This window comes from Manis pentadactyla, chromosome 1 (assembly GCF_030020395.1).
Source record: "Manis pentadactyla isolate mManPen7 chromosome 1, mManPen7.hap1, whole genome shotgun sequence".
Lineage (NCBI taxonomy): Eukaryota > Metazoa > Chordata > Mammalia > Pholidota > Manidae > Manis > Manis pentadactyla.
In genome coordinates, this window is record NC_080019.1 from 37,139,083 (window position 1) to 37,164,406 (window position 25,324).

Below are 25,324 nucleotides of genomic sequence, written 5' to 3' on the forward strand. Positions count from 1 at the left end.
CTATTAAAATTGAATCACAAATTACAGTAAAGAGAATAAAAACAGTTTTATCTGGTCTGATTTTTAAAAAGCCATACTATTAGGTGAATAACTTGTGAAAATAGCAGGTCATCACCCCTCAAATATTTGTTCCTAGTTTATCAAAGCATTAAAAATATAAAAAATATAATAAAAATATAACAAGCCACATAGCTTAGAACTAGAACAGAGGAATAATTATGGAATGAATGAGTTTACTTTACCATTTGGGACCATAATTGTCGTGGCACTCCTGGCTGGACCAGAGTAGCCTAAGAGATCATTTGTCATTGCAGTAATGGTTTTAAGTGATATCCTTAATCATCTTCTACAGAACGTGTTCTTTCTGCAGCGATCACTGTGCTCCCCTACCTGGATCCCTTCTCAGCCAGTCGTATACTTTGTAGGATAACTTCTGCAGTTCATGGCCATGGGAACAGAGTAAAAGTAACTCACCTTGTGGGCACTCTGTGAAGTAGTGGCTGGCAAACTTCTTTTTTGCTCAGTGCCAGAGCAAATATTTTAAGCCTTGAAGGTCAAGTGCAGTTTCTGTTTGCACATTCTTGTGTTTGGGTGTTTGGGTGTGTGGGTGTGTGCCTTTTAAAAATGTGAGGAACATTTTTAGTTCACGGCCCATACTTTGTTCAGTAGCTTCCTAACTGGCCTTCATGCAGCCATTCTTGCTCTTCTTAATCCATTGTTGAGAGTTACTTGTGAATTTTTAAAAAGTGGAATTTCAAAATGTAACCTAAAATATGCTATTCCTTTGTTCAGGACTCTTACATTATCATTTTATCACATCTTTTTAATGGTATGTTCATTTACTTGATGGAGTATAATATTATTTCTACATTAAAAGATATTTTTATTTTTTCAGAGCAGTTTTGGTTCATATCAAAACTGAGAGGAAGGTAAAGAGATTTGTCTTAAACCCCCTGCCCCCACAAGTTACAATTGACATCCATCACGTTTTGAATGAAATTCATGTTTTGTAATGATGGCCAGAGGGTCTTGAAATGATTTGATTCCTGACTGCTTCTCCAACCTCAGCGTGTTTCCACTTGCCCTTGGCTTTCTGTACTTGAGACATAGCGGCCTTCTGTCCATTCATAGGATGGCCACCTGTCACCTATAGTGGGACAGCTCTGTGCTGGCTCTCGGATGACCTTGTGTGTGTCCAGTCAGTCCACTTAGGTCGGATGTGGCTGCAGCTGACCTGAGCCTAGAATGCTCCGATGTTCCTCAAACATGGGGACACGATGCTTGTGAGGAACTGCCATGGGCCACTTCACATTTGCCTCCTTACTCACGAGGGAGGACATGTGAGACAGTTTGACATTGCCTCCCAGGTTCTGATGAAGCATGAAACTTTCTATCTTGAGTCTCTTTTAGGATGTAGATGCAGGACATAAAGTTGCTGCAGTGCAGTGTGGAATCAGCGACCCAGCAATAGGGCGCCCACCCCTGAAGTTGCAGTGTCATAATATCTGTCCCTTTTCCTTTTTATGTTCTCCCTTGGGACAAGACTCATGGGGAGCTGTCATCATTGTTTGTCAATATCTTTTGCTGTCTGTCAGTAAACTGACTCTAAAACGGACCTGTTTCTTTACTGGCCGAATCTTGTTCAGTGTTTCCCATTCAGGACTTTGGTACTTAGTGTTCCCTCTGCCTGTATTGACATTTCCTGAGTTAAAGTGTCTCTGCCCACACCCTGGCTGCCCTTTGTATCTCTGTCACAGCTCTGAGTTTTAGGATCACTAGCTGAACATACTGTGACAATGATTTGTGATCCAGGAGTGTTAGTTATAATTTGGGAGGTGGGAGAAGGCTTAGAAGTGGGGGCTCTGTAGAGGACATTTTCTTCACTAATCACCAGACCTCTTAGCTTAGAAATAGATTCCAAAGTATCTAAATCCATGCTTTTATTATCTGAGTAAAAAAATGCTGTTAAATTCTTTTGTATATTCTTATTTATGAGAAAATCCTTTCTCTAACCTACATTGTGATTTTTCTTAAAGTTTTTTTTTTTACAGATTTTATAAGTCTGTATAGATGATTTCCACTGGTTTTACCTTGTTAATGCACCTATTTATTCCTTTCTACAATGTCAGGGTTAGTCAACCCATATTGGCCTTAAAATAATAATAAATGTTTAGACCCTACTTAAACAGACCACTGTGGAAACCTAACAGTTCAAGCCTATTTGAATGTTGCAGATACGACTCCACAGAAATCCTGGTAAGTGAGGCTAGAGATACAGAAACCACAACAAAGATTTGAGTCACTTGTTTAATATACAAAGTCTTTCACAGATAATTATTTTCTTTTCCTTAATTTGTCTTAGTACACATTATTCACAAAACAATAAATTGTTAATGCAAGAGAATTAGGTAAAATCATAAAAAGTACAAACGCTCAATCTCAAAAATTGCACACAGTTAAAATGATTTTTCCTTTTTTTTTTGTTTTAATGTAATATCCAATTTCCAAATGGGCTTTTTTCAGATGTGGAGGAAACACTGCAGCCCAAAATAACAGTATTCCTTTCAGCTGTATTAATATGTAAATAGCACCTTTGGACTGACTTAAGGAAAGAAAGAAAGGTTTTCATCTTTCTTAATTAAAGTGTAAGTCCTGTACAGTTATATGTAACAACTACAAGAATGGTAATAATAAGTTTTAAGAGCTCCATTTTGTTCCAGAGTATTCGTTGGCATGGCAAGGAAAGATACACGATGTCAGGTGGCTGGAATAATCTTCCCCACCTCACCCTCATGACAATTATAATGTCTTAATGATGTCATTGCTCTAATGAGCTGATTTTCCAACCAAAAAATAGATGTTTTAGGGGTGCCCAAGGACCTTTTATAGCACAATGTAAGTGAGGTCATCTCTCTGGGACTGTATTCACATGTTACAGCAGCTCTGAGATTGAAATTTGGGGGGCATTCATTTTTAAAGACTCAATATATGCCTATTTTCCTTCAATTTCTCCATTGCTATATCTCAGGTTGATGGGATCATTTTCATTTTGAATTTTTTTATTTTTGCTTGTGTTCTTAAGCTTAATTGCCTTTTGGGCTTCACTTTAAAAAAAATGGATTTCATTCCTTTACAATTTAGTCCTTGATCCTATACAGTAAAAGTGTACAGCATAAATATCTGTGGTTTATGGCATTGGTAATGCCACAGATTCATGGTTACAAAATGCCAAGGTTTTTAACAGAACTGTTAAGTTCATTCTTCAGTTTAGTCCTTGTTTCAATTCAATTTCTCTCTTACATGAGTGGGTAAACATGCTTCAAAAAATTGTCATTTTGGAGAGCAGTTTTTCTTTTTGAAGGGTATATCCAGTCCACAAAAGCTCTCACAAGGTGAAATCCTTTCACTGAAAAGGCAAATATACCATTGCCACATGGAATATAAAAGAAAATAACGTTTGGTTTTAAATGCTTGTGGTTATTTCAAATTGAACCATAAAATACCCATTGCAGGAAAAAGTTTAAAAAGATTTGAAGTTAGGAGTTGAGAGTTGAAAAAGGTCAGAAGAATAGCAGAATAAAATGTTGGCTTTTAACCTTCTAGGGAGCTGTATTATTTTCTCATTTAACAAAGTCAAAGCCTATACAAGTTAATTTTGAGAATTTAGGAATGGTTTTAAAATACCATGTTACATGTTATGATTAAGGCAGTAATGCTTTTCTAGAAACGTTTTCTTAGTGTTAAGTGTAGGAGGCCTTATTTTAGCCAGTCTTCTCCCACTGTGAAATGTATTATGCACTTACCTGTCTTGGCTTAGGCTGGTTCAGAATTTAAGCAGTATTTTTGGTGGTAATTAAGATAGATAATCCTTTTGCTTCCAGAGCAAACAAAAGAAATCAATATTTCTTTGTTTGCAGGTGACACATTTTCTTCCCCCAGGATTATTTGTAAACAACATGTTGCCATTGCTTAAACCACAAGAAAGAAGAATTAGTAAAAAGCTTAGGAAAATTAACAGAAGAATTGAGTCAAAATTAATCCCTTGGGTGAGTGCCATGGTTAAATCACCCATAACTTGTTAATCATGAATATATCTTAAAGCTTTAAAATGGAAATTTAAGAGCACATATATACAAAGTGTAGTTTAAGGTTCATATTTTTGTATTACACCACTTATGTCCTTATTTGCACAGAAATTTTAGTCCTTTACCTTAATTTTGCTTTCCCTATGTCTTTATTCCACGCTTCTACAAATGTTAAAGATGAGTTTTAAGTCTTCTGTTTCCTGACTGAAAAACTTTACCATTTTTCTCATGTATATACATGAACACACAAACACACACCACTCACGAAGTTGACACAGTTTACCTTTTCTTTATTTCTAGGAATTGGGACTATTTGGACTCACTGTCAGCCACTACTAATCATATCATCTTGCTCCTCATTAAGAGGTTATTTCTTTTTCCTTTTAACTATGATAACCTGTGAAGAACAAGCACACTGATAATTACAAAGTGCATCATTGTATACCTACCCAGATTTGTGCAATGCCAAACCATGATTTAGGGCTTATGGCCATCATGGTTGCCTTTTCACAATAATAAATATGACAGCTAACAAAAATAAATCACGTTTTTTTTGTGTGTAAGACATCTTTAACAGGCCACTATATAATCATTAATCTAGCTCACTGCAATATCATTCACACTTCAGTTTTACATGAATATGCAAAGAACACAATAATCAACTGTCAAACCTAAACAACTCAATTTATTACTCATCACAGAATCTGTTGAATGTTCTTGCTTCCTAGCTGAGCAAGGGGAACACTGTCAGCTTTTTAAAACAGAGTCTAAATGCTTGTTCATAACTACTCATCTGTCAAGTTTTATCGCCCTTTATGTGGACTAAAAAAAAAACCTTACAAATTTGGCTTAATAAGAAAAGCATTTGATTTTTATTTTCCCTGTCATAAGTGCTTATTGTAGCAAACAAGTAAATTTCAGAACTTTACCACAGGCAGATTGCTTTATCTTTCTGTACTTTTGTGTTTTCACCTTTTAGAGAAATAGTAACTATCTAACTCTTCAACCAGGTTATTCAATTTGATTTAGTGCTTTGTATGACACTTGTGACACTTTGAATAAAAGAATGAATTAAGCTGCTGTTTTGATAAATTCAACTGTTAAATGAAGTAGAGGCTCTGTCTCTAATTTTAGGGCTATGCTATCAGATATGGGTAATTCAAATTGAGATATGCTGTTAGGGTAAAATACATACTGGATTTTGAAGACTTAGTTCATAAAAAAATGTAAAATAGTAATTTTTAATATTCATGACATGTTGAAATAACAGGCATATTGTATTAAATAAAAATATATTATCAAAATTAATTTTACCTATTTGTTTTTACTTTTTCTAATGGGACTACTAGAAAATTTTAAGTTTATATATGTGGCCTGCAGTTGTGGCCCACATTATACTTCTGTTGGACAAAACTGTAAGGGACCAGAAAAAATACAGTATTTGAAAGCTGATTTCAACTTGTGTGTTTAACAGACTTAAACCCCAAATATCTCTGAAAATCATTTGTTCATGATGTAAACCTAATTCCAAGTATTAATATCTTCAAATGTGTATTGCATCTGTTTTAAAAACATGCATCTGTCAAAACAACTGAACTGTACTATGCCCATAAAAGTCTGTTCACTGTCCAGGTGTGACTGTCAGAATAGGCGTCTTCCGAGTCTGCTTCTGATGTGACTTAGGGATGATGCAATTTCAAGCTTAAAACCAAATATGTTGTTTCCAGATGAGACAGTTAACATTGCAAGGCCTTAGAAGAAATACACATTGCAATTCAAGTCTATATTCTTAAACTTTCCCCTGCTACGATAAAGACACCTGTGTCTGCTTAGTCTTTTATCACTGCCTAAAAGCATTCCTTGCTACAGTGGTTCTTAATTGTCTTAGAAATCACTCTCTAGCAAACTTTTTGCATTTCCATATCACACCTTAGACTCTGCTTCATGGGGTCCTCGTCACTTGGTGTTTTTTCTCCTTTCCTTTTTGAGCAAAGTAAGGAAGAAATGAGTCAGTAGGAGAAAGAGGAGAAGATAGAAAGTGAATAATTCAGGATCACTTCTGTCATTTGTAGTGGCTGAGGGCTAGAAAGATATTCTTCAGTGAAGAAGCTCCAAACCAGTTCTGTCACACTGGTATAACTTCAGGGGGACTGCCCTCTGCAGATGGCAGTGAATTTGTACCCGTTTGTAATACAGGCACCACCACTGCATCCTTAATGTCTGTGTTCGCATTGCATGAGAAGTTCTTTTCCTGTTTTTTGGCAGTGTCTGGGCAATTTTGTACAAAGATCACACGGTTGTAGGCCTTCAGCCTGCGCCATAACTGCACGTAGACTTTACACTGTACGTACATGAAGACAAGACCTCCTGTGAAGCCAATGGCCACCACAACCAGTTTTGTCCAAAATGGCCATTCGAGGACACCTTCAAAATAAAATAGAGAATGTTATCACCAGGTTATCCATGTATTTGATGAACTTTTTTCTGTGGCTCCTTCAAAAGACCATGTCTGCTTGCTAAATTTTGTGGATAAGGAATATACTGTTAATAATTAGTATGAATTATAACCTGAATTGTTTACTTGCTTTCAGATATTCTAAGGACATTAAAATTGTATATGAAGTTATTCTTTGACCTACCACTGTAATGAGCTCTCATTTTTCCTAGCATGTAGTACCTGCCGTGATTCTCAGATACTACACCAGACTTCTAACACTTAGACATTTATTCCTCATAGCTAAATCTGAGGAAGGACAGTGAACATACTGACTGAAAAAATCAGAATTTTAAATCCCTTTATGAAGATAAAGTAGTAGATAAATGTCCCTTCCCATCCTCATTCCCTTTAAAATAAAAACAAAAAACAAATAAATTGAGGAAGAAAGAAGCTGCCACATCTTACTAGAGTGCGAAAAAGGGAATTTCAGAGTACAGACAGGCATAAGATTTAGGATTTTAGTCATTTGTTTCATAAATCTGTAACCAAGAACCATCTCTTTATTAGGTGTCAGTATTTTCTGTTACCATCATCATAACTGGAAATTGGTTTCCTTTCACAGTTTTTAAAACTACTTCACAAGAGTTTCTGTAAGTTTAGGCTACACATACTTACAAATATTAAATACAGATTGTCAAGAGTCCTCCTCTTGCCAACATGAGGATGGCATGGAGGATATAATAGCTGCCTTTATTCATGTGAAAGGTCGTCAAATAAGAATGGCTCAGTATGGCAGACCAAGAAGGGTTGGTTAGAAACTACTTTTGTTTATGAGTCTGATTCTACCTTGGGTTTTACTTACTGTTACTTGTAAAAGTAACAGTAAATGGAGTTATAAGAAATATCCTACCTATATTTTGTAATAGTGACATTTGGTTTATACTTTTGGAAACAAAGCAGACACCGTTTCCAGATGTTGAAGGGCGTGTTCAGTGCCTGCCTCAGTTCTCTGTACAAGGAGAACAGTCATCTGACATACTCAGGGTAGACCAGTGGCTTTCAATTGTGGGTAGTTTTGTTTCCCAGGGGATGTTTGGCAGTGTCTGGAGATGCTGATTCTCATACCCTGTGGTGGAGTGGGGTGCTGCTGACTTAGCAAGTAGAGGCCAGGATTGCTGCATAAACATCTTAGAGTATATAGGATAGCCCTACCCAACAAAGAATTATCTAGTCCAAAATGTCACTAGTGCTGAGGAGGGGAATCTATGTTGTAGAAGAAAATCAGTTAAGCTTATTTATTAGGAAATTTGCAGGGAAGATTCAGTATGCAAATTAAACATCTTAGAATTCTCCAAATTTAGAATTTTTTAGCTGTTACAGTGAGCAATGGGTTCTGTGTGTTTAGAAAGCTTTTAACCACAGACAAACGAGTTGAAGTGTGCTTTGTCTCCCATTTTTAGGGAAATTCTCGTGTATTACATCTGATTTTCCCTTCTGTTGGTAATTCAAACTACCAACTTCCTTGTAAGCACCTGGAGATATTCCAATTCTGAGCCTTTGTCCATGAAATACTAAATTTTGCTGCCCTATTTCTGCAGTCTCAATGTACAATTTTTAAATTCTTGCAGGTTTCTTTTCTGTAACTGTATATATGTGAGGTATTGACAGCTGTCATCTTCCATGCCATCCCTTAATAATCAATAGGAAGTCAGTCCACAGTTTATATTTAGAGAGAGAATGAAAGCCTTTCAGACAAAGGAAAGCAGATGGACCTTTCAGCTCATCACAGGCTCTTGAGAGTCTGCAGGCAAGATTTTTCTTGAAGGTCAGAAAGGGAAACTGGAGAGTCCAGGTAAAAGTAATTGTACTTAGAGAACCTCAATAAAAAGGTACAAATGAAAGAGGAAAATTTGTATTTTTTCCACATAAAAAAATCTCCCAGATCTTCTTCACAGCATTACTGGGATTGCTTAAGGAGACATGGACTGGGAGTATATCAGGGCATTTCCCCACCAGGCACCTGGGACTAGGGTTTGTCGATAAACAAGACCACTGTCATTGACTGAATCTTTCATCTCCTTTATGTCACTATTGTCTTATCTTCACTCCGAGAGACCCCCTCCTTCTTGACTAAGAAATACCCAAATCTCAAATGATTCAGACTTTTGTTCAATTTTTTTTTTTTTGGCAGATTCAACCCTAACAGGATTTCCCTCATGATGGTTGATGGCTTCTCAAGGGCTGGTTAATCCCCACTCATTCCTCAAGGTTATGGGTCTTATTCCTAAGAATCAGTGACTTCAGCCTCCCTGTCTTCCTTCATCCTAATCCTGGCAGCCATTCCACGCACCCCGTGGAAGTGTCGGCACTGTCACCTGGAATTCTCCTTGGCCTTGGTGGCCTCATCCTCAGTAGCTTGTTCAGTAACAGCCCCCAGTGGGGTCGTGCTTCCCTGTGACCACAGGCATCCTCTCCTTTGCTGCCACTGGCCACTGTCATGTGACTTGCTCAATCAGTAGAACAGTAGCAGATATGGCACCACGGAAATTCAAAAGTGTTCATACATTGTGGTTTGAATACATTTTTAAACACTGCAGCTGCCATGTGAAGAAGGCAGAGCCACCAGGCTACATGATGAAAGACACACAGCGAGGTCATTCCTGTCACCCATCCAATAGCGTGTCCACTGTCAGACACGTAAACGGGGCCATTCTTGGTTATGCAGCAGCCTGCTAACGTGTCCTGAAATGCCTAAGTGGCAACTGGGTGTTAGATTTGTTAGGAAACATTTATACCAAACTTTCAGGCCATAGTGACAATGGTTTATAAGCTGGGATCTATCCACTGGTTTCTTTCAGACTCACTTTCTTTTCAGAATCTTGTTTCTCTAAGAGTATGTGTCCTTTTTAGTAGAATAGGGCCCCTGCCCCCTCCACTGAAGGCACACAGCCCAGGGCAACTGCATCACCTTGGCCCTTTGTGAAGCTGGATTGGGTAAAGCACGGCTCCCAGGCGGGAGTTTATACTATAACTGCAGATGAGGCAAGTTACTTATTTCCTCATATTTAAAGCAGTGATCTCTAAGGTGTCTTCCAGATTTAAATTCAAATTCTCTGAGTATTCTGCCAATCTTAGGTAGCAGATGATGTGACTGGAGACACCTGGAGTGTGTCCAACATCTTTTTAAATCCCCCGAAAACAGAAGAGCAGTGGCCTCATTTAACAGCTGTAGGAACAAGGTATAATTAGAAAAAGCATTTCATTGGCAGTCAGGATATTTTTGGCTGGGTGCTTAGGTTATAGGGAGTCATGACACTTGGTGTGAGGGTGTGTGTGAGCCGTGCACCGGGGACATGGTTTTCTCCTCTCTTTTTATCCTGGTGGCCTTTCTCTGGTTGGGTAAACTAAGAAAAACAAAACAAACCTGTTTCACATATTTATAACCTCCTCCTTAACTTGTTTTGATGGTAATGTTCACTGTGAGTAAACACTGTGATATTTGTGCATTTGTATAAACACAATGCTTCAATTTATCTGACACGAGGTCCAGTTCATGGCATCTTTGAAAAATGAATCATAGAAAGAAACTTTGGAGGGTATTCAGTCCAACTGAGTTTTACAAGTGAGGAACTTGAGCTTCAGAGTGATACTATATTCGAGATATCTAGCTAGTGACCAAGACAACTACAACTTCGGACAACTAGTCCAAGTCAGTATTTGTCCTATTTGGTTTGTTAACAATAACAGCACATGTAATTACTTTAAAAAAGTAAAAAGCGATGTTTAAAACATTGCTGAGAAGGCAAATATATGGCTTGCAGACAGGGAAGTGATTTTCAACACGTACTCTAAGCAGATGCTAACAGGTAACTGTGCTGCACAGCCACTGTTCTCAGCTGCTGGAGTCAGCCACACCCGCCAAAGTTTCTGACCCTTTGCTAATAGCAAGTACTCCCCGAATCATGAAACATGACTCCCCTGCCCTTGAGACACTAGCGGCTCACAAATAAGGCATGACAAAAAATTAATTTGGTATATACTAATCCTTTGTGATGTACATTTAAATAGTTCTGGAGCAGCAGTAAAATCTGCACCTACAGTCTCTTTAATAGTATCAGCTGTTGCTTTTTCTTGGTCTGTATTTTTCTGTTTTCAACACACAAATAGTATACGTTTAGAATATGTAAAGATAGGCAGGAAGAGCACGTGCTCTCCCAAATTGGAGTTGCCAACATGGGAAGTTGTGGGTGTTAAAATTCAACATATCTTTGTTATTGATATATATCAATATGTGTGTCACACACACACACAAATATATTTGTTCTGTCATCACAGGTGACAGTGACGTGACAGTGAGCCTCTGGGGCATCAGGTTTATTTAGTCTAAAAGAACACTGTTTAAAAACATGAAGGCTTTTTTCCCCTCCAGTATTGTTATTACAGTTCAGTGATTTTGCTGTTTTATATTCAACCTCAGTTCTGGTTGAAAAAAGACAATTTGTTCCTCTTCAAATATTTTTGAAGGTTTCAAGATGGATTTAAAATATTTTATCTTTTAAATTATGCACATTTCTCAAAAATTTTTAAAGTAAATTTGTAATCACTCACAGTCCCAGTGCTAAAGGAAGAGTAAAATGATAACTTATGTGGACGACCACATTGCTCATGACAGTGTGCTCTGGGAAGGAGGCTCTTCAGTACGTGGTGGACATGGGTACAGATGACGCTCTTTACAAAAGTCACTGTGTTTTCCATTTGAAGTGATCCGAGTTAGGAGCTGCCCCACAGGCAGCTGGCTCTGCAGGGATATTCACGGGCACTGCTTTTATGTAAAAATCTTGCTTCCTAACTCAAAAGCTTGGAAAACCAAAGGTAAAAGTTACCTCATTTTCACTTGCTTTTAAGAAACCGAAAATAATTTTTAAAGTGTATATCAGTCAGCTGACCCTTGACTATGTATATAATACACTAGAAAGCTGACCTTTGGTTATCCTTGATTATCACTTGAGCTTCCTTATTGGAAAATCAGACTGAGGGACCTGAGTGACAGTCCACTGGAAGGATGTGGTCTGAAATCCTGCATCCACCCGGACTGAGAAAAGAAAACACTATCCTGAAGAAAAGTTCCATAAGGAAAATACAAGGTGCAAGAGCCTGCGTACACACTCCATCATTCCTTCTGCAGCACCGACTGGGCCACCTGCAGGTCCCAGACACAGTGCTGAGCACCCGAATGTGCTGCTGAGCAAGAGAACATGGCTCAGATTGCTCTGAGCTCACAGTCAAGTGGTGAGGGGAACAGACAAAAAAAATGAGCAATTACAATAAAGTGTGAGCGAATCGCCGGTACGGCCAAGCTTCTCAACACGGTTGCACAGCAGAACCACGTAAGAGATAATTAAACCTCAAGAATTTACATTTCTAACAAGTGCCCTGGTGGTACTTTTGGTTTCAGACACATTTTGAGGACCTTTGTGGTAGTAAAAGTGAGATTTCCCAGAGGGAGTGGTGTGTTAGGAAAACTGCAAAGGCCGATTGGGGGCTGGGGAAATGCGTGAGAATGTGTGAGTACTTAAGTGAGTGGGCATGAGAAGCTGGGGGGAAAGGCCACATGTGGAGAGAAAAGCTGGGTGAGGGTCTGGAAGTGGATCTGGGAGGCTGAAGAAATGTTCAGCATAATTGGCTACAGCCAGGCCTTGGGAGCGGTGTAATCCTGTTAAAGAGTTGGGAGTATATTTTCAGAGTAAGGACTAAGTAGGGATAGGATGTAAATAGATTTGTGTTTGTAAATATGCTGTGATTACATTGAGTGTGGGTTGAAGGTGGGCAAAGCTCGTGCAACTCCAGATAAGAGGCTGTTGCAGTTTTCAAATAAAAGATGTAGATGGCACATGGACGGTGGATGGACAGATTTTGGAGGCATATGAAGCAGAATAAAAGGATTTGGTGATTGACTTAAGGTGAAAGGGAGGGAGGGGAGAGGAGGAATGGAAGCCGGATTGGACTGGTTACTGGGTGTCAGCGCCAGAAGTGGCAGTAGGTCATGGATTTGGACGCCCTGAGCTTGGGGTGCCTGGAGGCTTAAGGGGAGGAGTTCAGGAAGCGCGTGGTGGGTAATTTGGAGCACAGATGAGCTGGAGGTAAACGGAGGCCCAGGTTATCAGCACAGAAACGACAACTGGAAACAGAAGGGCATCCAGGGGGCTGGAAAAGGGTATCACAGGCAGAGTGAGATAAATGGGAGCACACATGGGGCCATGGGTTTCTAGGGGTCTGGAGACTGGTGGTCCAAGCTGAGAAGGTGGTTCATTGTAGGATAAATGATGACTATTCCATAGCAGGTCTCAGAATTGGGATCGAGTGAATGAATGTAAGGGAGGTTCCGGCCTGTCTACAGACAGACGACATGAGATTACCCCCTCTCGTGTGTAGGAGAGGTGACCTTCCCTCACCGGTGACGGGCAGCAGGAGCCCTGCAGGCTGGGACGGCCGCACCGAGTCAGGGTGGCCGCTGGGGGCGGGCAGGGCTACCCTGAGGCAAATCTATGATTCCCAAACACTGAACTCTAAACTAGACATCTAAAACTAGTAAGTCTTTGGCTCTCGGGTCCGCCCTTAATTGTTAGGAAAACACTTGAGTCCCAAGGCGGTCCGGTGGATACAGTGACGGGGAATGCCTGTTTGCTGTTACATACTTACCCAAGGGCAGTGTTTGTGGACCACTTTCTGTTAACTGGGCTTGAGCCAGTCCCTGTAACTCCAGGGGATGTGGACTTCTTTAAAAAAAGGTCCTAGCCTCAAGGAACTTATTTAACTGTTTAATAGGGCTATAATAGACATTTTTTAATCTAGCATCTCAGGAACAATGCATAACGTAGTTGTAAACAATATAGAGTGTTATAAATTGTGTATAAATGAATTAATATTAAGCCAAAAACACAAAACTTCACCCTCCCCGTTCTTCCAGCCACAGTGCTTTTCTTCCCGTTGTGAAGCGGACAGCGGGGCCCGCACCTCCGTCACCACTCCCACCGCCACCCTGACACCACACAGACCACAGTCCCCGCGCCGCAAGTCCTCGCCGTCCCTCACCGCCCAGTCCCGCGGAGAGCACGGCGGCTGCCCGCTGCTGCCCCCCTGAGGACAAGCTTGAGAATGGGCGTCCTTCCTTGGCTTTTATGAATCCACGTAAAGCAATACAGAAGTAATACACCCTTCCCTTTTAAAATTCTTTTCTTCCTTCTTCTCCTCACTTCTTCCTATCTTTCTCTGTTCATTTTCTTCTTCTTTGAGGGAGAGGCACAGAGGATTTTTATAACACCGAAAACTTACAAGTGTTATCATTCTAACAGTTTAACCTTTCAAATTCACCAGGAGGTTATTAATTTATTTTTTCTGGGGTGGAGGCGGGTTAGGGAATATTCTCACTGTTTTACTATATGTGATTTAGTCTGTATGCTAAATCTGGTAGATCCTGGTGAGAAACCGCTGGATATCTTCAAAAGTGAAGATATACTATTTTTGCTTCTGTTTTAAGTGACATCCATTTTAAGGGTTAGAATATGCCTTAATGATTTTTAAACATCTTTCACACAGACTTGACACCACCCTTCACAATAAAAACACAATCAAATGTAGTATGGCTAAGATTTTAAACCGTAATGTTAATCGACTCTATCTCCATATATAGTCCCAGGTAATACACCATAACACATTCTCTATGACAGTGTTGTCTTATTTATGTTTTAAAAGAAGCACTAGGATGAATTAAATAAAATGAAAAACCTCCCATTTTTACAACTGCTTCCTGCTCACATCAGGGAGAACCTGATCCTTATTCAGCTACTGAGAAGCCTCAAGTGGTGTATATGACACTATATATTCTACCTACCAAGGTTTGCGTGGACTTGATCTCAAATGTCAGCTTGTGACCCCATATACTCAATGTTTTGTAGTCAGAGTATTAATCAACAACATAACTGGAGAAGACTCCATTGTCAATACTGGTTTTTTGCTACCATTAGCATACATGAAGACCTCACCTGGGGAAACAGCTTCCCCACCCACCACGGGGTATCATCATAGAATCCAAGAGAGCTGAAAAGAGACATTCTCTTACCATTATCATTGCCTTGCTTGATTTCCTCCGCTGTCCGATCTATTAATACATACAAAGACCAAACCACACAGGTGATCGCAATGACGTGGAATGTGACAGAGCAGAATATTTTCCTCCTTTCACTTGTGGTCATCTGTAGTTTCTCCCACTGCAATCATAAATGAATCATACAAAACTGAATTTCTAACTAGAAAGTTTTGCCCCCTCTTTATATCCCCCACACAGAACATGAATAGAGGGAAAACATGAACTTTCTGCAATTTCAGATGACAGTATAATATTCAAATAAGTCTTCATGTTTGGGAAGATAGGAAATCACAACCTATGGAGTTATATATAACTTAAATATATATTTAAAAGGAAACAAAATTATTTTCCTATTCTCCAAACGAATTAAGTCATTTCTGATCGGCTTGCCTATAGTTTCCTTTTGTGTACCATAAAAGGGATGATTTTAATACTGTAAAATTTTTAGAAAACATTTCCTATCAAGTTTCTGCATATCAGTTCTTTGTGGTACTAGGTTATAAGTAGTAAAAAGTAATTTCTTCTTGGATGAAAACAAAACCTGATACAGTGTTGCATCCTGGAATACATAAAGTTAACAAGTATTTGAATAACAACGGTATCTGTGAGAGAAAGTCAACATCTGTTCAAAACACTTCTAGAAAATACATTATCTGAGCAATAGAAGAAAACCAGCTAAAGTCCCTTTGCGAACAGTCTTGATTTGCAGCCACCACTGCCATTACAATCATAGTCCCTCAGTCACACTTTTCAGAAAGTTGAGGGCTGCTCCCTCAGTCTGGGATAGAAGAGGACCACAGTTTTTATAGGACTACGTTAAGGTTTTTATGAGGAGATGCATCCATTATTTACTTTGGAGAAATAGACCGTCAAATGAAATTTTACTGCCTTGACAGCTACACTGTCATTTCATTTTTTGTTTTAGGATTTGTGTCTTTATTTTTCTTTTTTGCATAATTTCTATAGGAAAATCAATCATTATGATTGTATTGGGGATGAGTTGATGTGCCACGTTTTCAGTAATCCATGCTTCTTTAAATTTATTATCTGCTCGCTAAAGCAAAATATTTAGAAATTCAGAAGACACATTCCTCTGCCACCCCACCCCCACGCATACCATGCCCTGCCCAAGTGCACTGAGAACAAGAAGGTGTACGCAGTGCTGCATCCATGGCTGGCTCTGCCCCCAGCTGGGAGGCATGGAGGCGCTGAGTCTCTCTGGGCTCAGCTGCCTTATCTTCATAAGGCGCAGACTGTGGCAGACGCTGTGACAGAGGTTTGGGGAGAGGATACCATTCTTCTTGTCTTCCTTTATTAACAGACTGATTCTCTGAGAGGTGGCCTTGTGCCCAGCTAACAACTGCTTTCCAACCTTACTTGGCAGAGGTGGGCATTGACTTTCCACCACCATGATGTGAGTGTCTATCCACTGGAATATCAAGATTATTCCCTTCTGGCACAGGAATTACTCCTTCTTCCTGCACTTCATCTTCTCTTCTTTGCTACTGGGGAGTTCCAACAGTCATCCTGCCACCTTGAGGAAAAGTCTCGAGAATTGGAGGTCCCTCAGCCCCATCAGCACCAGCTCATCTCAGGACATCCACTTATATTACAGGAAAATGAAGGCCTGTCTGTTTAAACCATTATTTCTTAGGGCTCTGTTACTTGCTGTGCAAATATAATTCCTGATAAAGGAATTAAATAGATACTTCCTTCCCTCCCTTCCAGTCGGACAATTAAGACCCTGTAATTTTATTTGTGAGAGCACAATAAAGTCTGATCATGATGTTCCAGAAAGCTTCTTAAATACTTTAGAGAAATAAATTTTATTTACAAACACCATCCACCCCTCCCTGTTACTGGTTAGTTCCCGCACAGTTTTTTTACAGGGGTCTGTTAGAGCCAGTTAGCAATTCATATGTCATCTTGTACTTCCTTTTCCAGCAAACAATATTTTATGTATTATTCCGAGTAAATAATAGAGAAATCTTAGTAATACGGCTAGGAGAAAACCAGATGCTTTGATCTAGAATCTATTTTTAATTAATCAACACCGAATTGACAAGATTTTAATATGTGCATCTCAGCTTTTATCAGAACTTTACACTTGTAAAAGATTGATTTTTAAAATTTCATTTTGTTACTGATTTATTGTAAAGTTAATCTGAAAAACCTTATAATTATAGAACAGAGTATGTCATTTCATGACTTAATAGCTGTTCTTGCATCACCTTGATATTCAATATGACCAAATAAAGCTGCAAGATGGTGCAGAAAAGCCACTTTACATGTTCAAATTTCCTTAGTGTTCCAAGCGGATGAGAATATCTTCAGTTATGTAAAAATGACTTTAAAAACCCCTTAAAACTGGGTCATTTTAAATTTAAGGAGAATTTTGATGAAGTGGCTGAAACACGTTCTTGAACATTCATAAGCCGCAAATACAAAAATATCCGTGGAGCTGACAGGGACAAACCAAACCATCTGCAGAGACTCCTCCCAGTTCCAAGACGACAGAAGCTCTGGAAGCGTCACTTCCTTAGCTCAGGAGCACTTTAAGGAGAAGTGAAGTGTAAAGGGGTCATCAGGCTTTCCTGTTTTCCTTCAAAAACCTTTACAGGGACGACTCAGGAATCCAGTGGACGGCACACGCGTATCTGTGACCCCACAGCGCCCTCTGCCTGGTGATCACACTACTGCATACAATGTTCTGGACATCGACCCAAGTCAATGGGTTTATAAAAGCTTCGTCTACATCCTTGTATTTCCAGGTTCCTATGCAGAGTTCGAGTAAGCTTTGCAAGCCCTCACAGAGAGGCAAGAACGAGATCGTGATCGAGAAGGCAAAGATAGAAATCTTATTTTAACAAAGCTGTCATGAAAGGACATTAATTTAATATTTGGCATGATGAAATTCATTACCAGTTCACAAAAGATTTTGCAACAGGAAAGTGATAATCTGCCCAGACGCACACAGCATTTGTGCTCCTCCTTTCTGTTATATAAAATTGTGTGTGCGTGTGCTCACGAAAGTACACGAATACTGTTGGTCCTTGTCTCTGGAGAGGGTACTGGAGAGGAGGCCTGGCTGCTCAGTGTGGCTCTCGACTTTGCAGCAGCCCTGCCGTCAACGTCTGGGCGCTGTCTACAGATGCCCATTCTTGTGCTCCACTTCTGGGATGACTTCCTGGTGGCTTTGCCTTCATGACACAAATACCCTGGCCCGGTCACTGGGCACACGTGTGTCCCAGAGTTCCCAATGATGAGACCGCAGCTCCCCTTCGCCCCTCCCCGCCACACACCGCCCAGCTCTCCGCAGATCTGCGTCCTCTCTCCCATCTGTCCCCACCAGGACTCGAGCTCTCTTTTAGACCTTCAGAATAAGGGACAAGAGAAGGTGGCCAACCGGCCCCGTAGCATCTCAGCGCCTCCTGTGCAGGCGGTCCTGGACGCTGCTTTAGGCATTTCAACCTCTCCATCTTTGGTGCACTTTGTGTTGTTCTTGGACTTGGGTCCCTTGCCCGAAAACCCCACCAAAAGAAAGAAATGTACAGAACCGTTACTCGCTTAGAAACCTACTACTAGATTTTTCTGAAAAGACTCCCAAATGCAGTGTAAATTGATACAAACATTGCGTTTGTGAAATTTTCCGACTGCTCTAGTCAAATCGAACTGCAGGTTTTCTAATTTAAATTACTTGTATCATTTGTATTTTGTACTAAAATACAAATTCAAAAGATTGCCTAATGAGAATGCTTTTAAAATATTTGTCAAAATACATGAGATAGGGACTGCTTTACTAAATTCATTTCCTTTTCTTCCTTGACACGGTTTACTACATTTTCCAGCTTTCTTAACAGGCACAGAAACCAGAATTTTCAGTGAATCTGTACAATGCTAGAGCAAACAACTACCACCAGGTGGCGCCAGGCCCAAAGTGTAGCTGTTACCAAGCCCATGTTTTCCTTGTACAGCCAGACCAGGAGCTCCCAGACAGGCAGCTGTGCAGGCTCTTTCTGGTCATATCATCAACGAAGAATTTGCAAAACCAGATTTAACTGTCCTCCTGTCACAACATTTAAACATTTCTGGCCCTGCTTCCCTGCTTATCATATTATGGTGTTTTATTGCATATGATCAAAAATAGTACCTGAAATAGCATGTCTATAAAGCTTATTACATTATTTACATGCTTTAGTAAGATATTCTGTGCTCGAGGATAGTAAATAGACCCTGCAGAAGTTTTGGAGCATACAATATTGGTGATGTTTCTAGAGGGCCCATTGGTCTGAGGCTTTGATTCTTAAAGAGTGTTCTCCAGAAGTATCAGCATCAGCCTGGGACTTGTTAATGTTAACTAATAACAAGGAAGGCCATCGCGCTGATGTGGTTCTAATGTGGCATGAGCCCATGTAAGCAAATCAAATCTAAGCCTGTAAATGCCTCAAAGCTCGGAACCCTAAGGGTAACCAGTCACTAACTGCCCGCGGGTTCTCAGCCAATCGGCTGACTTGGGTTCTTTGCTCCTGCAGTTTCTCAGTGAGTCTCCGCGGCTCCCGCGGGTGGAGTGCTCCTAACCCGCTCTGATCTGTCACTGCCTGAGTCCAGTGGATTTTTGCTCAAATAAACTCTTAAAAATGTCTATATGCCTTAGCTTAGAATGTTGGAAATGCAGGATTTGGGGCCCCATGCCAGACTTACCAAATCAGAAACTCTGGGGGTGGAGCCCTGCAATCTGTGCTTTAACTAGCCTTCACATGATTTTGATGCTAGCTAAATTTTGAGAACCACCTAACTAATGCATGAAGACATTCGCAGAGTTATAGGGCAAACTCAGTGGCGTCTATATTAGAAACAGCACTTGCCACACCCTGTCAAAAACTAATTAGCAGTCCAGGGAAGGGAAATCAGCGAACAAGTTTGTTTACTTGAATGTGATGTAAATATTTCAGATTAAGTGAAGAATCACAGAGTCATTGAATTTGTTTGAAATAAAATCAAGTTAACTTTGCTCATTAATCACTACAGCAAACTGGTTCTTTTTGCTTTCACTTCTTAAATTACTGTTGAGATACATGAAAATGTATTAAAGTCTATTTTTATTATTTACGATTTTAACTACTTTGGGAGAGAACCAAACAACAGACTCTTAACATTTATGATGAGTGACTCTTGAGATCTGAATGAGTCTCCAAGCTCACAGGTGTGTCTCTGGTAAGTGGTTTCCCTCTTAAAACTGGGTAAAAGAATCCTGGGGGTAATGGGACCTCGCCAGGCTTCAGTGGCATTTGCTACAAACCTGTGACAGGTGAGACACAGGAAAGTCGGGGAGAGGTAGATGGTGAGCAATTGGTTAAGCTCGCTGACTGGTTAAGGCGCTAACTATTGGACACAAGTCGGAAAGTGGACATGATGAAGGCTTGTCCCTCAACAGATCACAGATAACCATGTTCATGGGTCTCCTCGTTTTCTTAACTAAAAGACAAAGGCTCAAATGTTATATCCACAAATGCTCCATGAGTCTTCTTTCATCTCCTGGAAAATTTTTTACCCCCATAGCTCTCTCTCCCATTTTGGTCTCCCAATAATCAATATTTAGCATCTCTCATGCATGGTCCAATGCAAAAGGCGTTCTTGCTGAATGCAGCTCTACTGTTTCTCTTGATAATAGGACAAGAGGAAACAGTCTCACACTGTAGCAGGGGTCGGGAACTACATCCGTGGAGACGGCAAGCATGGACGGTGAGGAGTGGGCCATGTGTCCAGATGAAACTTCAGAGTCTCCCACTGAAATATAAATATAGGATTAACAGCTACTATTTGGAGCTGGTTTGAGCACATGTTAATTTAGAGTTGAGGGAAGTAGTCATTGATACCCAGGTTAGGGAGCAGACAACACTGCAGACAATTGACAGCCTTATTGAAAAATGGCTTGTAAATTTTTGCACAAAAAGGAAGAGTACCTGGGAGCCTGGAGGCAGTGGCTGCATCGTGCTCCCTCCCAGTCTGTCTCCTCTGGCATCCAGAGCTACTGAGTAATGGCATCACCAGAACCCAGAGGAGAATAGCAATAAAACCTGCTCGGTTCTGGGGTCCTTTACAATCGCAAGTAGCTTTCAGCCTTGGCTGTATAATGGAATCCTCCAGGGAGCTAGTTCCCTACGTGTACACCCAGGCCTTGCTGGATCCATCAGTGAAGAGGGAGCCGTGAGGTTTCACCGCGGACTCTGTCAGTGACCCAAGGCTGAGTTCATTGTTAGGTGGGAGTCTTTCATTGATAAAAAGGAGGGCTCTGGTTCATAGTCTGACTTACCCAGTAAGGGCTGTGTGATCTTGGGTGAGTTTTAATTCTCTTTAATAATGATATCACCATTTCATTATCTGTTAAATGGTGATAAGAATAGTACCTGCTTTACAGGGTCAAGTTTAAGTAAGTTAAAGCCTGTAAGTGCAGAACAGTGTCAGGCACTTAGACTTCAGCAAATGTTGGCGGTTATCATATTGGAACTTGCTTTGCATCTGATCAGACTCAGGTGGTCTTTGCCTTCTAGATCAAATCATCATGTCGATCAACAGCACCGAAGGAGGAGAGGGGGTGAGCTGGGATTTGTCATGCAGAATGAAGGCAGCTAAGCTCTCCACCCCCATCTATCTTCCAAGTACAAGTAGATTTTTCTGAATATTAAATGTCATAGCAGGGAAACACAGCCCGTTTTTGTTAACTATTTGTACAGAGAAGGGTAAGTGAATGAGTCACTGCATATACTAAGTAGGATCATTGAAATGACAGCTTCTTCCCTGTTAAGGATTGAAAATAACATCAGAGTCATATATATGCTCCAGTAAGTTTTCATTCTTTTTGTGTGAATGTTCAATTCAAAATGTTAAGAAATACTGTTATCTATTATGTTCAGTGTTAAAGAAATAGTGTTCTGGGTGACAGTTTTCACAGAAGGTTAAAGGGGCTCAAACATTTCAAATAAACCAAAAGCATTAATGTGGGTGTGTAGGTTATAATTACATCTCCCCAAGTAATGGAGAAAATGGAAGGCAGCAGGTCGGAAAGTCCCGGAATCGTGCCCCAGAGCTGCTTTTTATCTTAGGGCTTGCAAGGCCCAGGAAGCTATTAGAGAATGCATGAGTGAAAGAAATGGCTTTTTTTCCTCAAAAAGTAATTAACTTCGATTTCTATACGGGATGACTCTTAATGTTTGATTTACAAAATTATTTTTGAGGCCAATGATATAGCAGTACTTTACCGAGAAGAACTCACATTATGGTATTTACAACAGTACTTGAAACAGCCCAGCTGAGAAGAAAGTAGAGGTATTATATTGGGCAAATTCAACTTCTAACAAAAATCTAAGCACCACTGACATACCATTTAAAGGTCTAGGAAAAGGTGCACTTATTTAAAGCAATAGTAGTAAAAATGTATTGACATGCTTGTCACATTGGTTTGCAATGTGAGCAGTAAGTTACTGAGAATTGTGACTCAGTGCTGCTGGTGCAGAGAGAGGTGTCAACTTCCAGATAAGAAATTGTCCAAATGCAAAGACGCTAGCAGAATCTGAGGCCGAGAGATGTAGAAGATGTTGGAAGAAGCCAGGGGGGGTGAGCAGGGAGATGGGTAGGAGCAGAGGCTTCAGAGCGGTGGGTGAGGAGAGAGGTATGAAGCGACAGTCAGGTCTATCAGGCAAGAAGCCACAGGCTCAGAGAGGCTTTGGAGCGAAGTGCATGAGGATGCAGACTGTGGGGTCAGGCAGACCTGGATTTGAGCCCCCAGGCAGGAGCCTGCAACTGTCTGATGTGGGGCAAGTAACTTACCTGCTTCAGCCCCAGTTTCCTCATTGCTAGAATTGGGATGATACTATCTCTGTACAGCGCAGCTATTGGAATTACATGAGATTATATCCATAAATAGTTAACATACAGTAGGCCCTCGGGTAAACCAGGGAGGGGGTCCTTACTAGTTACAAAACAAAGTTTCATACAGTTCACAGGCGTTTTCTTAGGCCCATAGTGAGCTTTTAAAAAAATCATTATTTTTTTCAATTCCTTGAAATGCACCAAACACAGTTTGCCTTAGTCCCAACCACTCTCCTTGGCTCACACCCTGTCCAGTTCACGCGTTTTGTATCACCAGCATGGTGCCTGTGGGGAACTGAATTCTGATCCTAGAAGTACTAGTGGCAGTTAAGAAAAATTTTCAGAGACAGAAGCCACGAGGGGCAAAAGAGACACAAAGCTTTTGGAATCTTGAAAAGAGCTGTGGATCTTAAGAGCTGACAGGAAGAAGTGTCAGGGCCAGCAGGTGCTAAGAGGCGCTGGGAACAGAGTGATCCGGAGGACCCTGATGGTACAGATGTGCTGGCAGGAATTTACAGAAAACTGGTGTTTGAGAATATCAATATTTCAGGTATAATAGTCTAAAAATACTGTGGCCAGTAAATCCAAAGTTACTAAAATATTTGTATAAAACGTATTAGCTATAATATATTGAGCCAACCTTATCAGGACTAAAATTTTCTCTCTGTGAAATATACATTAATATTGTATATTAATGTGTATCTAATTATAGTATGTCTGATGTTATATTAAACATTGTTTCTTATAATCTTCCCCCATCCGCCACTGTTTCTTTTCAAAGAGTTCATGAGAGATGGAATTCCTGAAAGTTTTGAGTAAGATTTGTAATATAGGAAAAATTGGGCTGAGTACAGTCATCCACTAGAGGGTGCAATGAGATCACACATGAAGCTGATTTGAGCCCTGTTCCCAACCCCACCCCCACACCCCAAAAATAAAGGAAAGGTGGGCATATGCTTATTGTATAGGACGGTCCTCAGGGGAGGTAGACTATATGGTACTTAGGTTCATCTGTGTTAGAATTCTTTGCAAATTCCTATGCTCTGTCCCAGATCCCGATAGTAGGTAGGCCTGAGAATCTACATGCTTAAGCATCCCAAGTGATTTTTATGTATGCTGAAATTTGAGAATTACTTCTGTGAGGAAAGAGAAAATTAGGGGAATAGTTAAGAGACGAGCTATAATTTCTAATACTTTTTCACAAAAATGAAAGTACTTCCACCTCCCTACCAACCTCCCCTGTCAAATAAAACCCCACCCAAATCTGATTTGATTAATATTGTCATGTAGGAACACGTAGGAACAAATTACTTACAGACCTAATTAATAGATGTATTTAAAGAGAGCTTTTATTGTGTATGTGTGTGCATGTGTGCATGTGTGTGTGTGTGTGTGTGTGTGTGTGTGTGTGTGTGTGTAGTTATATTCCTTTGGGTGGTGGTAAAGAAGAAGGGAAGTTTCCCCACAAAGTCTCTATTGTACAGTATCTCACGCCTGTACAATCTCAAGTATTATACAATTCTACTGACAGCCCAGTGTCAATATTTATTTCCACTGGTAAAAAATATATCTTGCACCCTATTCCCAACCTACGTTAACAGTCGGGTCGCACTGGACATTGTGATGTGGCTGGGTTGTTTTTGTTGTGCTTGTTTTACTCTCAGAGCCTTTAGCCACGGTGGGTAAAATTGCAGTATTTCCAGAACCTCTTGCCTGGCTTTAGTGCATCTCCACATCAGCAGGCGTTTCCAAGGGGTGGGGGGAGTAGTCATCTCAATGGGTGATCATATGGGTGAGCAAGGGCTTATCTGGGCCAGAGAGGTTGGGGGGAGGTTTCGCTTGCTTCCACCGCAGCAGGATAGAGACAGGTTGACTGCTTGTAAGCAATAAACGAGTTTTAAACTTTATTTACCCCTTTGACTGATTTCAGTTTCAAAGGTATTTTGCCCCAGGATTTCCTCCTCCCCGGAGTTACAGCCACATAAAAATTTGAAATAAATCTGATAAAGAAGTATATATGCTACTTCAGTTTAAATGGCAGCCAAGGATGCTTTAATCTCTTTAAATATTGATTCAGATTTTGGATATAATAACACAAATAAAATACAAATAATGCAAATAGTGTTTTAGCTAATAGATTTAAATATAAGGTTTATGAATACTTGAACATCAAACATAATTAAATGTTGGTTTAATATATTACCTCTGAACTTATTTTTGGCACTTTAGAGACTTCAGCCTTTGCTAAGAATTTTGTCCTAGAACTCTGAACTCTTTTTATTAAAGAGCAGAAGTCTTTGGAGTTTCCAGGGATATATAAATTCTCCAATTTATATGTAAAATCTTATGTGTATTTACTCTAGTGAGAGGTCCATACTTTTCACTGGATTCTCAAAGAGGTCAGACACACTTTCCAGATTAAGAGCCCTTGCTTTAAACTATTCTTCCTTGAACTGACTTAATAGTAATGTATCTGCTTCTTACAAAATAAGGAAGTACTGGACCAGGGATGGGTGGGAGGTACATATAATATCTAGAGGCTGGAAATGAAACTTGTGGTTCTAGGACTTGACATGTTTGGAAAACAGAGAATAGCATTGCAAACTTAACTGGCCATATTTCCTCATTTGCAGTACTAGAATGGATTCCAAATCCCAGATGCTGATTCTCAGTCTACTGGGTAGTGGGAGAGAATGTATATGTTCATTTATGTTTTATGGGAGTGTTAACCGTGTTCTGATAACTAGCTGTATAAAAAGGGCAACTCTGTCCCAGCCTACAAACTCC

At 40.1% G+C, this 25,324-nt stretch overlaps 1 protein-coding gene and 1 long non-coding RNA gene across 5 annotated transcripts in view; one reads left to right on the top strand and one right to left on the bottom strand.

Moving 5' to 3' along the window:
* Positions 1 to 68: 68 nt before the first annotated feature.
* MARCHF1 (membrane associated ring-CH-type finger 1) overlaps positions 69 to 25,324 on the bottom strand; it is a 960,605-nt gene continuing 935,349 nt past the window's right edge. For all 4 annotated transcript variants that reach the window (XM_036892290.2, XM_057497157.1, XM_057497148.1 and 1 more), the window contains 2 exons: positions 14,642 to 14,789; positions 69 to 6,509 (listed from right to left, as the gene is read on the bottom strand). In XM_036892290.2, the coding sequence (XP_036748185.1) occupies positions 6,211 to 6,509; positions 14,642 to 14,789 (447 nt within the window). In that variant the 3' untranslated portion in view covers positions 69 to 6,210. The remainder of the gene's footprint in view (positions 6,510 to 14,641; positions 14,790 to 25,324) is intronic.
* LOC130682586 (uncharacterized) lies at positions 6,516 to 14,159 on the top strand. The gene is made up of 2 exons (XR_008995835.1): positions 6,516 to 11,909; positions 13,490 to 14,159. It is a non-coding gene; the product is annotated as an uncharacterized LOC130682586 (long non-coding RNA).